Raw genomic sequence first — 18,507 nt, forward strand, 5'->3', positions numbered from 1 at the left:
TTTTAAAGTAGAATTCAGACTTCACATTTCGCATTTAAAATGTCAACATTCCTTTCATGTTCTTTTCCTTTTTTGACGCATGAAAATAAAGTAAATACGCAAAGGATAATTTTTATCAGTAATTATTATTACCGTAAAAATTATACGTAATAATGAGATCAGCCCCAGAAGCTCATATCAACACACTTATTTATATACATATATACAAATCTGCAAATTATCTGATGCACTCATGAATTCGGAATTTCGGTCCCCGAAATACTATTTCTATTATTATATAAGTAGTATTTCGGTGGCTTCGTATAGATCCATCTAGAGAAGGTCCTAGTTTTGAAACAAATAATAAAATCTAGTTAGAACATACCTTTACTGCAACATTAAAATGATGCAATCTCCTATCATACTACATTAACGATTGTGTGAAATGTTCGTCGTTTGAAAGAGGAAACATCCTACATTAAATTATAAATTCGAACAATAGAATGTGAAATTAACATTATTATTATACACACACGACTACACGTACAAATAGCTTTCAACATTTCAAGGTTAACGCATTCTTACTTCCGGTTGAAATTCACACAGACATGTATATATATACACACACGATTCCATGTTGGATATTCATAACTTACTTTGTTGTAAGAACATAGAATAGTTTCAGCATGAAGGTAAGTAAGTGTATGGTAAGGCTAGAACGTAACAACGAAAGACAATTTTCTCAATTTGGGGTGACATACTCTAATGTATTTCTCATAATGCTGTAATACATAAAAATTAGTTCAGTCTTCATTATATGCAATTTGTTAGTCCTAACCTATAATATGCAAATTGGTTTACAAATATGTTGATAGAAGATTTCAACTAATCTAGGAAAGTCATTTTACGTGTTTGATTGTTACACCTTTAACATTGAAAATATTATTGCAGGTCTAACTAGTATTATCCAACTAGATCCGATATAATAAACACATAGAATCGAACATTATGGACCTCGTAATTTCTTACCTTGATAATAAAAATCAACAACACAACAAGCAGCACATGATAATAAAGACGAATTTGTCACATGACTTCAAAATTTGAATGCACTTTCACCATTTTAACGGATGAACTACTGACATTTTTATGTCTGCACGATACATCTACAGAACATTGAAGTCTTATGATCAATGTTAGTAATAAAATAAAGATGAAGGGCATCAAATACAACCAATGCGATCTTCGTAGATTGCAGTGTTAACATCTAAACTATTATGCACTTGTATTCAAAAGTAAAATGTTTTCAATCTCATTCTTTTGTTAAATAAATACATGTTTTTTTACTTAAGCTAATTATCACTCTGAATTTCATTTCTTCCACTTAGCATTCGACTTATCTAATTGGATATTTATATTCTACTGATTAAGTGAGTTATATTCCAGGTCATTGTTGCACTCCTCGCCCTTGTGGCTGCCGCATCCGCAGGCGCTGTCTTGTCTTCTGTGCCAGCTCTTGCTTCCCTTGGCTGGACTACACCCCTCGCAGGGTCCATCTCAAACACCCTGACAGGTCCCTGGGGATCTCCCCTGGTGGCTCCACTCGGGGCTTCCTGGTCGTCTGCTCTCGCCGCTCCCTTGGCAAGCTCCGTCGTAGCCCCAGGAGCGGGTGCTCCGTAAGTATAAAATGTCTTCTTCCTTCTGGTCAGCAAGTCCTTACCTTGATTAGGCACATTTAAATCTCCGCACATGTCCTTGAAAATTCCTTTGGTGCCTGGTCTGGCAACACAGTCGCGGCCTCCATGGTCAGATATCTATAACTTACCATTCATAAAACCACGTAAATTTAACAGAATATGTCAACTTCCAACCGAAAATTAACAGGGATCATATTCCTGTAAATTCCTTATTACCTATTTATTAACAACATCGAATTCTAAAAATTGAAATTTACGATATTTTGCTTGATTCGAGCACTTACGAAGGAAACAATTATATACCAGCATAGTCCTATTTTACGTGCATAAAACGACAGTCATAGTCGTCTCAACAGCAGTGATAATGCGTAGAACAAACTTAAAATGAAAATTTGTATTTTAACCAAAGTTTCATGACCATATAGAGATTTATATTTATTATTGTGTTTAGTATTTGTAATGACATCATACGATTTGTTGTTATTGAATGTTGCAGTTATGTAGCTGTAACCAGAGGATCTGTCCACATTGCTCCCCTTCCCGGACATCTTGTAGGAAGCACTCAAGTCAACATTGCTCCTGCTCCAGGGACCATTTAAACAAACCACAAGTTAATTCTCCGTATACAATTTTCTTTCTTCCTGTAACAAGATTAGTAATTGGTCGTTATCTTCTTGGAAAATATTGACGAAATAAACTCTTATGTGCAAGTAAAATATGCTCATTTAATTGTGTTATTAAGTCTGCTTATTGATCACCAAAGATGTTTGTTCGATAAATGTACCAAGTTTGATTATTATTTAAATTTTTTGATCAGAGATAACATTGGGGAACAAATGTTTTGTTGCATTGTTGCCAGTACATGTTCTAACCTAATTTGGGTGTGCTGATTTCGAATCTGAAGTTAGTTTTTCTTGTTAAGATCTAGTTTTTTTTGTTGTTTTTTTTTGCAATTCAAGTTTTTAATTTTTAACCGTCATGTCAAATTTTCTAAATCAACAATGTAAAGTTGAATGCCATCTTGGATATCATCTTGGCGAAGATATTCTTCAATTATTCACAAAAATCTGTAGGTGCACCAAAATATGCATTGCAGTTTGAAAATACGGCAAAATGAAAGAACTTTTTTTTAAGTGTTCAACATATATTCAACATAGTGAAATATGAATATAAATTTGAGGCTCTTTTCTTTAAACAAACATGTATATATAGACACAGAAAGCATGTTATGTAAAAAAAAATATATGCATGGCATGCAAAGTTCAAATAGGTTCTATTCATATAAATTGCAGGTTTTTTTCTTTAAACTAACATGTATGTCTACTCATAGAAAGCAGGTAATGTAAAAAAGAAAAATGATATGCATGGCATGCAAATTTCAAATAGGTTCTTTTAAGGCAATAATTTGCACTTGTAGCTCTTATGTTTACGGATTCTCTCAGGACAATCTTATTTGATGTCCCAGCATTAGTCTGGCATCATATTCTTGCTCCATCGCCCTTGATAGCACTCTTCCATCATTTTCATGTCTTGATGAAAGCGTTCTCCCTGATCGTCGCTAGTTCCAAGGCTTTGGGGAATTGATCAAGGTGACTCCTCAGGAAATATATATCTATTTTACACTCATGTTGCACCCAAAGTCGTGGAGAGCCAACAACATTCAACCACAACCTCACAAGTTGTTTGCCATTTTGTTACCAATAAAGAAATAACGTTTTTTTCTTTCTTCTTCTTTAAATGCTCCCGAAAACAGCCATGCTCATGGTCGTCCGGAAGGGGAGGCAAGAGGGGGCCGTGCCCCTCCCCCTGGAAAATGAAAGTCAAACAAAAACTATGTATTTCACACATATAATTTCATTTTAGCCACAATAATATGTGTTAATTATTGCATGAACATCATAAATTCAAATTTAAACTGTTTTTTAGGGAACAACAGTATTTTTGTAAAAAATGTGCCTTGTTTGCCCCCCTGGAAAAAAAATACCTTCCTTGCCCCTCCCTGGAAAAAATCTTGCTGACGTCCATGGCCATGCTACCATCTTGTTATTTTTCCTGAAAAATTCCTCGCCACGTCCAAGGATACAAATTTGAGGTCTATGGAGAACAACTATTTTGATCTTCTCGAAAGACAAAGCTGGGAAAAGATACTATGTGCTTACATTTTGGATACAATCACCATCAGTATTCAATGCCTTCACAAACTGCTTCATCAAGCCAATCTTGATATGGGGAAAATGATCCTGTCTCAGCTGGCAATTAGTTCATTCACAATGTTTGACATTCTTGCTTCCAGAGTTTCAGAGATGGGCCACTCCTTCTGTGTCCAGTGTTTCTCTAGAGCTATCTGCTTGCTGCTCAAGCGGGAAGCTGGCCATTTTTAGATCTACACAAGATGATCCAGTTGTGCTCATGATATTATTTGAGTAACTCAATATCAATTTTATGTGATTATGTTATCGCAAATGCACTGAGTGGCCAACTGAAACATCACCATAAACATTTCCTGTGTAAGTGTGCTTAGAGCTATCCAAATATTTGCTCCATTCTTTGGACTATACAAGATAAGACCTAATTGGCTGAGAAGATCTGGGATATCATGGCAGTAAAAAAAAGGATTTGTCTTCTGAAATAAAAATCCACAAAAATCTGGTTCCGCTTTCGAAAATATGACTCTGTGGTCAGCAGTGCAGTGCAGTGTGTGTGTGTGTGTGTGTGTGTGTGTGTGTGTGTGTGTGTGGGGGGGGGGGGGGGTGTGTGTATATATATATATATATATATATATATATGCAGCCGGGAGGCTAATAACTCAGCTGCTTTCTTATGTTTACATGAAGAACCCATAATTCAGTAAAAAAACAGAAAAGAATGTGTTTTCATCTGTGTCTATGGCAGATCTAACCGTAGCTGTGAACCTTTCTCAGTGTAAATACGAATGGATGTCCATTTCCGCAAAAGTAAAAGTTTCAAATTGCATAATAACTAGAGCATATACAGGGAAACCAATATCAGATTTGAAAGCAGCATTGAAAAATATTCAGAAAAAGTTGAAAAATGTAATGCAACAGAAAATCAGAGAAGATATGTTTCCCAGTGAAATGAGTCACTGTCTTTTCGTTACCCACTAGATATTATTTCAAGGTTACAGAGGCAATACTGGGAAATTCCTGCATATTTTTTTTATATTTAAGTTCTTCGTAGATATTGTTGGATAAATAATCAATGCAATGATACACTAGAATGTAATTAATAATTATAATTATTATTAGTATTGTTAACAAGAAGAAACATTCGTTTAAAATTAAGGAAATACAATTTTCTTCAAAGCTGGAAGTTTATTACAGTATACAAGTTTGAGGCAGAGAAAACATCATCAAATGGGGAAAACATGTATATGGGAGAAGAGCATCTATCTGTTGGAGCGGTGTGATGGTTTTCAGATATAGCAATTGAAAGACCAAATTGCTATATTTTCGAAAATTCATCATCTGATTCCAATAGTAGCGCCTCTTCCATGGGACTCCTACAAGAACATGAATTTGACGATTTTGTTTTAAATTTAATCTGATGTGTTAAAAAGTACAATCTAATATATAAAAATTGATGTATGTATGTATGTGTGTTTCTTCCAGCATAACTCTCAAACGCCTGGAGCGATTTCAACGAAACTTGGAACACGTATCACTTGCAATCTCGAAAGAAATACTGTGGGGCTAAGGGGTGGTGTGGGAATGGGTGACATGTAAAAATAATAGAAAACGAACGATATTACAACGCGAGATCTCCCACAATAGATTAACATTAACGATGATGTAAGTACATTGAGCCATATCTAAACTGCGTTTGAATTATTTGAACTGTTAGTTTTATGTTTTACTACACAACAGGCTTTTAATTATCTTTCATATCATCTTCAATATTGTTTAGAAACGGTATGTAGGCTTTCTTCGTCTTTAAGTTAAATCGACCTCGTAACAGGTAACCTAACTTCATACATAACAAAATTTTATATATCAAATATGTTTAGTATGTATTACCGCACGACACTGTGTACTGGCGAACATTGCCATATTTCATATAATATAATATTCCTAAACTAGAATTCAATGTAACATTGTCTGTGAGCAATAAAATTATTCATCACAAAATACTGAATAAATGAAGCACAATTCGAAGCATTTTTGTTGTTAACAAGTAACCCAAAACGCGCATCTCCCTTAAGTATTAACCATTACCTTATGTAGGCTAATCAAAAAAGAACATTGGCTGAAGAGCTTCACAGGAGAAAACAAACCAGCTTCGCCGTATTCACGTCAAATGTGTAGCAGCTCTACAGAGATGCTCAGAAGAGAGTATCATGACACCTGATACGTCATAGGAATTTGGGGCAGTGACAAAATAAACAAACCTGATTTCACATATATAATTTTTAATAGTTTTTCAAATTTTTCAACAAAGGATAAACACTATGACCTCCCCAAGTAAATTACCTCTATAGATGAAGCAACTTACGAGCGAACGTCTTACCACGCAATGGAAAGTTAAACTGAGACCCCATTTTCCTTGAGCCATATAACTAAATACGTACTTAGTAGTGAGAGCAACAGACCTTATCATAAAGCATAAATTATAACCAAAGCTATCTTTTCATTCTTTAGGTTTATAACAATCAACATATTAACAGTAAATAGAATAACTAATAACAACAATTCTAACACCATTCACGTATATATCCAGTAATGTGTGTATAATCCAGTCCCTGACCATAAGACCCGCAGAAATTTTTGATGTGGACGAGTTTTCTCTTTTGATCCTGTTAGGGCATGCCTAAAGAAAACAAAAAATCTTGGGTAGACATCTGGCATACCGGGCCTAAGATTTCTAGGGGCCATAAATTCAAGATGGCCACCGCTTCACCACACACCAATAAGTAAATTCGATCATAACTCCTTTAAAATTGGTTTTTGACAATTTTGTGTACAGACATATTTTGCTCAGAATTGAAAAAATGAACAAAAATATTCTTAACAGTTTTTTCATATCTTCCACTATTATGGAGGTATATCCAGTGAAAGAACTCCGTACCCTTTTCTGCAAGGATTCTAAGCAAAATCACCGACATTCTCACCGACGGCATATACCGACCTTTACTCGGAGACCCCACAGCTGCAATAGAGAGGGAAACCAGAGCTCTACTGAAGAAATCCACACTGCCGAATGAAACCGGGGACCGGATAACACCAAATGGAACAGTACCTCCACGACTTTACGGCCTTCTGAAAATACACAAAACTGATGTTCCATTAAGACCCATCGTCAGCGCAATTGGATGCCCTACCTACAGACTTGCCAAATTCCTAACGGCACAACTCCAACCTCTGACGGGAAAGTGCCAACACCATGTTAAAAACTCATCTGACTTCGTCAAGACCCTTCAGAACATCAGAACTTCTCCCGGAGACTTTCTAGTCAGCTTCGACGTAGTATCGCTCTTCACCAAAGTGCCACTTCAAGATTCTTTAACACTGTTGCAGCAACATTTCGCACAAGATATCATTAGCCTTTTCAAACATACCCTGACTTCAACATACTTCAGCTACAAGGACAAGTACTATAAACAGACCGACGGAGTGGCAATGGGATCCCCGCTCTCACCAGCGATAGCCAATTTCTTCATGGAGAACTTCGAACACGAGACACTCCGTTCAGCTCCACAGAAACCTTCCGCATTCTACAGATCTGTGGACGACACCTTAGTCACCTGGCCGCACGATGAAGCAGCGCTACAACATTCCTGAATCACCTCAACAACCAGCACCAGAACATCAAATGCACCATGGAGACAGAGATCAACGGCAGCCTTCCATTCCTGGACATCCTCATCACACGCAAACCGGACCGGACCTTAGGACACAGTGTAAACAGGAAACCTACTCACACCGACCTATACCTCAACGCGAAGAGTTTTCACCATCCAGCGCAGCGGTCAACAGTACTCTCGACATTGTTTCACCGAGCCATCGCCATCAGCGACGCAGAGCACCTTCAAGAGGAAATAAGACACCTACGCACAGCCTTCAGACAGGATGTATACAGTGAAGGCATTATCGACAAGACGCTAAAGAAATTAACACACAAGAACAACCAACGAACAAACCCGGATCCACCTGATGACCAAGAAGATAGCCATCGTCCCATACACCGGTAACCTCTCTGCAGTCATCAGTCGCATTCTTTCAAAATACAACATCAAGACGATCCACAAACCACCATCGAAAGTCAGAAGCCGACTTCGAAACCCCAAAGACGACCTAGGACAGAAGACACCCGGGGTTTACCGTATCGCCTGTGCCTGCGTTAAAGCCTACATTGGACAAACGGGGAGGACAATCGAACAGCGCTGCAAAGAACACGCCAGCTACAAAAGAATTTTCATCCCGAAAAATCAACGTTAGCAGAACATTGAATCCAGGAAGGCCATAGAATTGATTTCACCATCATCAATAAATCATCAAATTTCTGGGACAGTCTCATCAAAGAAGCAATACACGGGGAAAAGGACAACCTCAACAGGGACACGGGACTCGAACTGGACCCAGCCTGGTTAGCGATAGTCGACTGGGAGTGCGGACGTCGGAGAAACTCCACCTGATTGGCCCGCCACCTACACCGGACCCCTCCCACACCAAATACATATAACGTCACCCTGACTTATCTCTACACTTCATTCCCTGAAGATGAGAGTGACGTTAGCCCTCGAAAACTCGGAAGCCTTTCCGGAAATCACCTGGGTGATTGCCCGAGAAAACCTCTTCAATATTCGCCGCCAGGAAAGCTTCAAGAAATATTTCAATATTTTACACTTTACTTGATATTCCGGCATAGAAAGGGCAAAACAATTATTGTCTGTGATACTTTGTTGATACCAACTATTGTGGCGCATGGCCTGTGTGACATTATACATCAAAGATGGCTGCCTCTGAAGACATTAACAAAGAAAATCGACCATGTCTCCTTACCTCCTTCAGAAGTCATTTTGACCATTTGTAGGTTCGTTGGGTTTTTGAATGAAGGGAAGACATATGTATGGAGAATGCCTTCATTATGAGTCATGCAATCATAAGAATAATACTAGGTGTTTTGCTGGACAATGTGTTAAAATAAGGTACATGGCTTCGGGAATCCAAGATGGCCGCCACGGAGGTTCTGAGCATGAAATACTGTCAATATTTTTATTTAGAGTTCCTTTATCAGAATTTTCCAGATGTATTATCTGTTAGTAAATAGCAAGCGAAAATATATTATTACATATTTTTTTTAACCTCAAAATTTCTGTGGGTCTTGTAGCCTGGGACTGGACTAGTAGCTTCGCTACCCGAGACCAAGTGGGCGAGCGATTCTCCTGGTTCGGACACAAGGCCTCGAGATTACGTAGCGTGACGTTATATCATGTGATGTTGTGTTGCCAAATCGTACAGCTATGAAATGGGGTGGTGATAACAAAATCATCCATGTCCTAACCGGGATTAGAACCCAGAACCCCTGGATTCGTAACGCGCTGTGCTAACCACTCCGCCACGAAGGTTAACTCGCCTGAGCTACTGAGAAAGCCCTGGCTTCGCTTGATTTTGTCTCTGTCGCTGTTTTACCTGTGTAGAATTCTCTCTGTCCAGTGTGTGCCTAATCTTAATATATTCATTATAGTTTACTACCACTTCAATTTATCTTCACACAAAATAGGGGAGTATAATTGGATAATTTTCTTGTGACCTTTGGTTTTATCACGTCATTTTTCTGCCTGTGGTTACACTGGCGGTCAGAAATTGCTCCTGTGAGTGAGTAACGCAGTTAGTTACGTTTATCCATTCAATAGCATATTTGGTGGTAAATTACCATGGTGAGTAGCTTAATTAGTTAGATTCAATATCATTCTAAAAACATTCGGTGGGAAATTCCTGTGATGTTAGGTAATATGTTCAATCTCTCATCAATTAGAGAAATATTTAAAAATTACCATCACAGAGGGATTTTGAACAGTACAAATACTAGTTGAGATTCCAAGTTTTGACTTCTTATATACCTCACTTGTTACAATATTGACCAAAAAATATACTTCGAAGGATCATGACCTAAGAATCAAGTACTAAACATCAATAAATAAATTAAGTCAAAATGCTTGTATTGTGCAGATACTAGTGAGTTTATTTCGGTAGTATTTTGCTAGGAGGTCTTATCGAATTGTCTAATTAACTTGTGGATAGATTAAATGGTTCCTGGAGCGGGGGCAGTGTTGACTTGAGTGCTTCCCACAAGATGGCCGGGAAGGGGAGCAGTGTGGACAGATCCTCTGGTCACAGCTACATAACTGAAATGTATAAAATAACATTCACAAATTGTTCAAGAAATGTCGAAAATGACATACTCTATAAATAAGTAATTAAGGACTTTGATAATGGAGTAAAAATATTCAGCTTGTAATATTGATTTTCATAAAATATCTCTTTCACATAAAATTTATTTCTTTTCTGGCATTAATTTAAGTTGAGTTAATTTTTAAATAAATTGCATTCACTATTTAAAATCAACTTAAAAACAATCGAAAATATTTTTTTATAACATGGATTATTTTATTGGAGTCAGTCATTTAATATCATGAAAGGTGAGAATTTTTAAATAAATAACTTTTCGTTCTCACAGTACACCCAAGAACCTGTACTTTAAATACAATAAATAGGGACTAAGGTACATACGTAGCAATGTTTCTGAAAAGTTAAGCATGAACTGAAATTTTCTGAGTAGTGTTAATCTGCACTATATATCTTTGCAATTGAACTTTTCTGACTTTCGTATCAAGTACTCAACAAACAGAGGAAATCTTTATAGACAATTTTTCCGGAATTTATAATTCAGCAATGTTTTCTGTTACCATAACTTTAAATTATTGGATTCATTTGAAATATTTTCTTTCTCTTACATTGGATATTTACTCATTGTCTCTGTTTATTCACACAAACAGTTTAACTAGTTAAAAATTTACAATATCACTAACTATACATCAGCGGTTAAGAATTGTCTACAAACAACAAATTACGTATAATATTTCTTGAAAAAATATATTCCAAGCAAAATACAGTAAAAATCCTGGAATAATTTCTTTAAAATTCATAATATTTCAAAATCAGTTGCAAGACAAATGAAAAAGATGATGTTGATGATTGATTGCTAAATATAATCGGATCAGGTAAAATGTCGTCAAACAGTTTTCAGAAATTGAATGATGGAAGTAATTTACAAACTACCGGACTTGGGGTAACATTTTGTTAAAATTGAGTTAATTTTGTTAAAGATATATTTTTTGGACAATCAAGGTAACATCCTACACTTGAATGAATAGGGGAAGTTAGTAGTAGGTCAAAAACAGGTGTAGGATAGCTGAAAATAGTAGTGTGTAGTATCTGAAGATGTCATTAGGTGATAGCAAAATCCAACTTGATGATGTTAGCAGTCGCTAGATAGCAGACGCACGCATAGGCAACTCAATTTAAAAATGGCAACCGTGCTTGAGGAGTGTACGTGGGAGATGGTTCGGGTGAAGGAGATGGTTCGAGCTGACAGGTGAGTGACGATAGACAGCAAACAATCGCAATAGGTTGTTCTCATAGTTTAGCCGACAGCATAGTGCATGATCGTTTGAATTTCCAAAAAGTGTGGGCAAACATTTCGTGGAGGATGAAGATGTTGAACCTGAGGTGCGAATGCGGGTTGGACAGCAGCCCAAAGACGTTAATGCAGCAGGTCTTGGGGTTCCGATAAAGCGATGGGATAAGTGTATCAACATTGGTGAAGATTATGTTGAAAACTAAAACGGTTCTCTTTTCAGTATCTCACTTAGTGTTCTTCCAAATAAACGTTTGTGACCTACTTACTGACTTACCCTGACCCTGCGAGGAGAGAGACGCGCGATAGAGAATAATTACTTGCTCGGAAGGCTAAGGAGGATTTACATGTGTTTATACTTACGGAGCGCCCGCTCCTGGGGCTACGACGGAGCTTGCCAAGGGAGCGGCGAGCGCAGACGACCAGGAAGCTCCGAGTGGAGCTACCAGGGGAGTTCCCCAGGGACTTATGAGGGTGTTTGAGATGGACCCTGCGAGGGGTGAAGTCCAGCCAAGGGAAGCAAGAGCTGGCACAGAAGACAACACGGCGCCTGCAGATGCGACAGCCACAAGGGCGAGGAGTGCAACAATGACCTGGAATATTTCAGTAGAATATGAATAACACTGTATATCCAATCAGACAAGCCCCATGCTAAGTGGAAGAAAACAAATATAGAGTGAAAATTTTGCTTCAGTAAGAAACCTGTATTTATTGAACGCAAATAATAAATTTGAGATTATACATGCATTTTACTTCTGAATACCAGCGTATAGTTATTCCGGTATTGATACAGTATTCTACGGAATTGCTTATTGGCTAGTACCAGTACCTTCATCTTTATTAGACTGCAAATGGGAAAAACGAATTAATTCTTCAGAGATATGGCGAAGGAAGAAAATTTCAATAGTTCTAACTATAAATTTTATAACGGTAGGGAAGATCTGGGTGAGTTGAGCATGTTTCTTTGTTTAAATTTCTGCAGCTCTTCAAAATTACTATCTTCTATTGATGAAATGCTACGAGCAGTACCTGTAGTCTCCTTGACCACTGTGAATTTTTATTACACCATGATACTAAAACTTGTAAAGTTATTGATTGCTTTTTCGAAGCGTGTCAGTATTGTCAATTCACCCCGTATATGGGGTGAGTTGGCTATATGTGCGGGGTGAGTTGACAATATATGTTTGGAATATTTTATTTCAAACAATATACTGCCTTAATAATTACAGATTACAAAAATGTTTTCAAATGAACAGTATAACATGAAACATAAATGTTCCAAACTTTTTAAAAAAAAAGTTTACAAAAGTGTTTACTGAATCTTTTACCCAGTGTTTATTTTTATTGTTATATCACAAATACAAATGCAATATACTGTCCTATAATCCTAATCTAATATATATTATTACAAACAATGTGTCTATATGCTAAGATGTTTTTGATGAAAAAAAATATTTGAAGAACAATTTTCTCAGTAGGCCTACAATATTGTCAACTAGCCCCTTCCTTCATATTGTCAACTCACCCCGATCGCCATATTGGACTTTCTGGTCATGCCGCTGCTAAACATTGCAGTTTAACAAAGTATCCGAATGTAGTATCCATACAATTCACCATAGTCTTCTAGATAGCCTTACCATAAACTATGTGCTTACCTACTTTGAAAACGTATAAGTAAGAATAGAGAGTTGAGAGAATTTACTTGGCAAGTAAGAATTGATGTTAGATCTATTTGTCATGCACTAGAAACTTCGTGAACAAGACACTCAACTTCTTAGCTGTGAGTTGGTTCTAGAGATGACACATATTCACCGTAACCTGCAATGTTGCCAACTCTCTTCTAGTAGGAATAAAAAACACTTTGTAAACTCGCCCCTATGGGCAACTCCCCCCGGTCCCCGATACTCGTTTTCGTGATTTTGATGTGAGTTGCACATGGTCCTTATTCAGATCTAATCTAGCCTACCATCCCATTAACAAAACTATTAGTGTTATCTAACATGTCTCAAATTGATTTTTGTTATTGTCTAGTCGACTTTCCAACATCATGGAAAGAAATTAAGAGACTCACAAGAATGTTACTTTGATGATGTTCAATTCTACCTATTTGCGAATGTTCGAGGCTAATATTTGTGGTTTTTAACTATATTTTCATTGTTAAAGGTATAATAACCAAACGCGTCCTTGGTTATTCGACATTTCGGCAAAATTATCTGCTACTACCACAAAAAGAGTGCACATAATTCCAGGGGTTCTTTTATGCATGTTAGTGGTCAAACTACTAAATTGCATATAGTGTAAACTTATTGGATTTTTATATATTTCTAGCACTTTTATAAGGTATATTTCGTGTAGTTCAGAAGGTTGCCATCCAAGCTGATATAGTCTAACATACGCTTACCTTCATGCTGAATTTTCTACGTTCTTGGAACAGAGTGAGTTATGATTAACCAATACTGAATTGTGTGTATATATATGAATTTTAACAGGAAGTAAGAATGCATTAACCTTGAGAGGTTGATAGCTATTCCTAGGTATTCTAATCTTATGTTCATTATCATTCAAAATATTATTTTCACATTCTATATGGCCGCGGTGGCTCAGTCGGTAACGCGTCTGACTACCATGCTAAAGGTCCCGGGTTCGATCCCCGGCTGGTTCAAATCCGGGAACTTTTCTAACGATGGAAGCGGCCCCGGCGCCCACCCAGCGTCGAATAACATGGGTACCTGGGGGAAACCCTGGGGGGTAAAGGCGGTCAGGGGCGTGATGCTGATCACATCACCCCAATCACGACCGGATCAAGAAAGTGTGGGGCGTTACCCCCACACCCCCTATACGCCTTCATGGCGTGGTGCTAAGCACAGGGGAACACTTTACCTTTTTTTTTACCTTTTTTACATTCTATTGTGAGAATTTTAATTGGACATGTAGATTTTTTGTAAGAAGAGAAGTTACGCATGCCAAATGCTCTTTATTTGATGGAGCATGAAAGAAGATTGCATCACTTTAATGATGAACTAAAGACGCGCTCTTGCATTAGATTTTTAGTTTTGCATGACAGTTAGAATTATTATAAGTTCCAATGTTTTGAAACTAGTACTTCATCGAGATGGGGCTCTTCCAAACGTATTTCAACTTCATGAATGCTTTGGTTTGGTTTGAGTTGGTGTTTTAAGTCCACTTTGTGCACAGTAAGGCTAATCGGGAATGAACTTACAGTTTAAAGTGGAATCCGAACCACTATATGGCTCCACTGGGTATTGAACCCGAGACCCCTTGATTGCACGGCGACGACGCTACCACTGCGCCATCGGCGAGGCCCTAACCTCATGAATGCGTCAGACAATTTATACGTATTGCTTTTTCCCATAACAGCACGTTATTTTTTTTCACCCAAAGTGAATGTAAGACAACCTACACACCTCTCGTTTGATTTTTTTTTTTAAATTTGAATTAAAAATTTTTGGGTGCGTGAGCACTGAGGCTATTTTGAACCCGTCACACTATACGGGCTCCAGCACCTTATCATAACAAAAATAAAAACGTGTCTGAAAACTAAAATTTTCTTACCTTAGTTAAAATCTGAGGCTAAAAAGGGCGCTCAGCACAAATAAGGACAAAACAAAGGACGACACCGAATTATACTGGCCATGGTGCCAGTCGCCAGAGCCTCGTTAGTCTGCAGTCCAGGGTGTACTACGTGGAAATGAGGTTAACTATTGAGTGCACTACGTGGAAGGAGCATCCCTTACACCCCACACAGCTCTCGTGTGCACATGATTATTATATGTGTAGTTACGTTTCCTGTCGATTCAACTATTTGCTTTCAGGAAAATTTCATATGCTCTGCTGGATCAAGGGTTAAAAGGAAAGGTATATATTTGCTAGGAAAGCCAACCTCTTTTTGAGCATAGATGATTATTTATTCCATTGTTATTATTTTTATAATTGTAAAACGTAATAATGAGAAACTCATATTTCAGACATTTCATTACTTGAAACAACAATGTCTATTTTTTAATACATTTTTACGAATTATTACATCAGCCCTTTTTAAATTATAAGAACTTTGTTGCTTTGTCGAACTATTATTTAAATTAAATTGTCACATGTATCTTTTTCCTATGGGTTCCTATGGGTTGCTCAGAATGACAAGATATGAACTTTTACGATATATATTTTGTCTTCTTATAAACGTCTTGCATTAATATAGTAATTCATTATCCCTTTTACAGCAAACATTAGCAAATTTTCACAATATTCTTGAATAGGTTTTGAGTAGGCCATTCAATTATGACATTTGAAAGTAGAATTTAGACATTTCACATTTAAAATGTCAACATTCCTTTCTTGACGTATGAAAATAAAGTAAATTCGCAGAGGATGATTATTACATACAGACAGCGATATTCCCTACAACGAACCATTCTGATTACCATAAAAATTATAATAAATAGATTAGCCCTAGATGTTCCTAAGAGAATGATACGATATCAACACACACACATGTAATATATATACATCAAATATCTACAAATTATCCGATGCAGTCATAAATTCGGAATTTGCTTCATATAGATCCATCTAGTTGACGTTCTACTTTTGAAACACTTGAACATATAATTTCTAAATATCATTCAAGAATAAAATCCAATACAGGAACATGTCCTTACTGCAACATTAAAATGATGCAATCTCCTATCATACTACGTTAGATAGGGATTATGTGAAATATGTGTCGTTTACCAGAAGAAACATCCTACATATTAAATTATAAATTCAAGCAATAGAATGTGAAATGAATAGTATTATTATACACACGACTACACGTACAAATAGCTTCCAACATCTCAAGGTTAATGCATTTTCACTTCCGGTTGAAATTCACACACCATGTGTATATATATGTTCACATGGTTCAATACTGGATATTCATAACTTTGTTCTAAGAACATAGAATAGTCTCAACATGAAGGTAAGTGTATGGTAAGACTAGAACGTTACAACGGAAGAAAATGTTCCCAATTTCCGGTACCATACACAATAGAAAGCTGATTGATTGATTGATTTGGTGTTTTATGTCCACTTTATGCACCGTAAGGCTAATCGGGACTGGACCTACAGCTTAAAGTGGGATCCAATAGAAATATGTAATACGGTATATAAAAATCAGCTCAGTTTTCACTGCATGGAATTTATTAGTCCCAACCTATAATGTGAAATTGGTTTACAAATATGTGGAGAGGAGATGTAATGACAAATAATCTAGGAACGTCATTTTGCGTGTTTGGTTGTCACATCTTTAACATCGAAAATAATATTGCATGTCTAATTAGTGTTATTTCCGATATCATCCACAGATAGAATCGAACATTATGAGAGAAGATATTCACATGGACATCTTAATTTCTCACCTTGATGGTGGATATCAACAGTACATTATAAAGCACATAATAATATAGACGGATTTGTCACGTGAGAAAGATTTGTACCCAAATGTATATGTTAAATTTTAATTATTATTAGTCAAGTCTCATTTTACACAAACATAATGTTTAGCAGTCAGTATAACAGTTCTGAAAGGGATCCAACATATGATCTAACAGCTTTTGTTTTCATGTGATAGTAGGTTCGGTTATAGTAACTCATTTCAAAACCATCAAAATCAGCACCATTTTAACGAATAAGGTATTGAATTTTTCAAGCGTGCACGATAGTTCTACATGACATTTTGATCTTATTCTCAACGGTAGTAATAAAATATTGAAGAAGGTAGTACCAAATAAAACTAACGCAACATGCGTATATTACAGTGTCAGCATGAACCAATATATTCTACTATTCAGAAGGAAAATGTACACTAGTCTCAATGTCTCCTCTGTGTTAAATAAATACGAATTTTACTGAAGTTAATTATCCATCTGAATTGTTTTCTTTCTTTTAGAGTGAGTTAGATATACATACAATGTTTTCTAATATTCTACTGCTTACGTGGCTTATATTCCAGGTCATCGTAACACTCCTCGCTCTTGTGGCTGCCGCATCCGCAGGCGCCGTGTTGTCTTCTGTGCCAGCGCTTGCTTCCCTTGGCTGGACTTCACCCCTCGCAGGGTCCATCTCAAACACTCTCATAAGTCCCTGGGGATCTCCCCTGGTGGCTCCACTCGGAGCTTCCTGGTCGTCTACGCTCGCCGCTCCCTTTGCAAGCTCCGTCGTAGCCCCAGGAGCGGGTGCTCCGTAAGTATGAACACATGTGAATTTCTTCTTCCTTCTGGTCAGCAATTCCATACATGTCTCAGCTACTATCTAAGAAATATACGTTCTCGTAGCTCCTTGAATACTTCCTTTCGTGTCGCCTCTTGCATCTCAGTAGTAGCCTCGGCAGAGAGTTATCCGTAAGTTAGAATACATAATTTTAACAGAATGTGTTAAATTCGAACATAATATTAACAGGTGTCAACTACTATTTCGCACATCAAAAACAATAATGTGAAACTGAGATGCAAAAAATGTTAATATTACGTAAGAAGCAAAACAAGCATACTTATCCAATTCCTTATAAATGTACATGGCTTACTAACATTGGGTGTAGTATTTCAAGGACATTATTTGATGTTTTGTTATTGCATTTCAGTTATGTAGCTGTGACCAGAGGATCTGTCCACACTGCTCCACTTCCTGGCCATCTTGTGGGAAGCACTCAAGTCAACACTGCCCCCGCTCCAGGAACCATTTAAACAAACCAGAAGTTAATTCTCCATAGACAATTTTCATTCTACCTAAAATAATGTTTGTAATTGGTTCTCACCTTCTTCGAAAATATTGTGAAAATAAACTTATCTTTATGCGCAAGTAAAACATGTTGACTTATTTGTGTTCATTTTTTTTTTAATTTTATTTATTGATCACCATGCATGTTTGATCGATAATTGCCACAAATATGGTTTCGTTAAATATTTTAGATACAAATGGAACGTAGATCAGAGCTAATGTAACCTATATGTTTCGTTACCGAGTAGATATTATTGGAAAGCCTGGTGACGTTGTCGCCTCGTAATCAAAGGGCCTGGTTTGATGCCCGGTGGAGTCACATATGTGGAGGCACATGGAGGTTCGGATTTCACTGTAGAGAGTCCCAATTAGCATAACTGTATATGGCAATTTTCCAAACTTA

The 18,507-nt window shown here is 37.0% G+C and overlaps 2 protein-coding genes across 3 annotated transcripts; one reads left to right on the top strand and one right to left on the bottom strand.

The window, feature by feature from the left end:
• The first annotated feature begins 564 nt into the window (after positions 1 to 564).
• Positions 565 to 18,093, top strand: LOC145987976 (uncharacterized). 2 transcript variants are annotated; one of them, XM_083122821.1, is made up of 3 exons: positions 565 to 671; positions 1,426 to 1,655; positions 17,968 to 18,093. In XM_083122821.1, the coding sequence occupies exons 1-3, from the start codon at positions 666 to 668 to the stop codon at positions 18,068 to 18,070; spliced, it is 339 nt and encodes a 112-aa protein (XP_082978947.1). In that variant the 5' UTR covers positions 565 to 665; the 3' UTR covers positions 18,071 to 18,093. The 2 variants fall into 2 exon arrangements, with proteins under 2 accessions (XP_082978947.1, XP_082978943.1); XM_083122817.1 differs by lacking the exon at positions 17,968 to 18,093 and adding an exon at positions 2,173 to 2,318.
• LOC145987987 (uncharacterized) lies at positions 9,930 to 13,749 on the bottom strand. Its single transcript, XM_083122830.1, has 3 exons — positions 13,732 to 13,749; positions 11,694 to 11,923; positions 9,930 to 10,038 (listed from the first exon to the last, which is right to left on the bottom strand). Exons 1-3 carry the CDS (start codon positions 13,735 to 13,737, stop codon positions 9,936 to 9,938), a joined length of 339 nt encoding a protein of 112 aa, XP_082978956.1. The 5' UTR covers positions 13,738 to 13,749; the 3' UTR covers positions 9,930 to 9,935.
• Positions 18,094 to 18,507: the final 414 nt, after the last annotated feature.

The sequence above is a fragment of the Lepisma saccharinum genome, chromosome 1 (assembly GCF_977018435.1).
Source record: "Lepisma saccharinum chromosome 1, izLepSacc3.1, whole genome shotgun sequence".
Classification (NCBI taxonomy): domain Eukaryota; kingdom Metazoa; phylum Arthropoda; class Insecta; order Zygentoma; family Lepismatidae; genus Lepisma; species Lepisma saccharinum.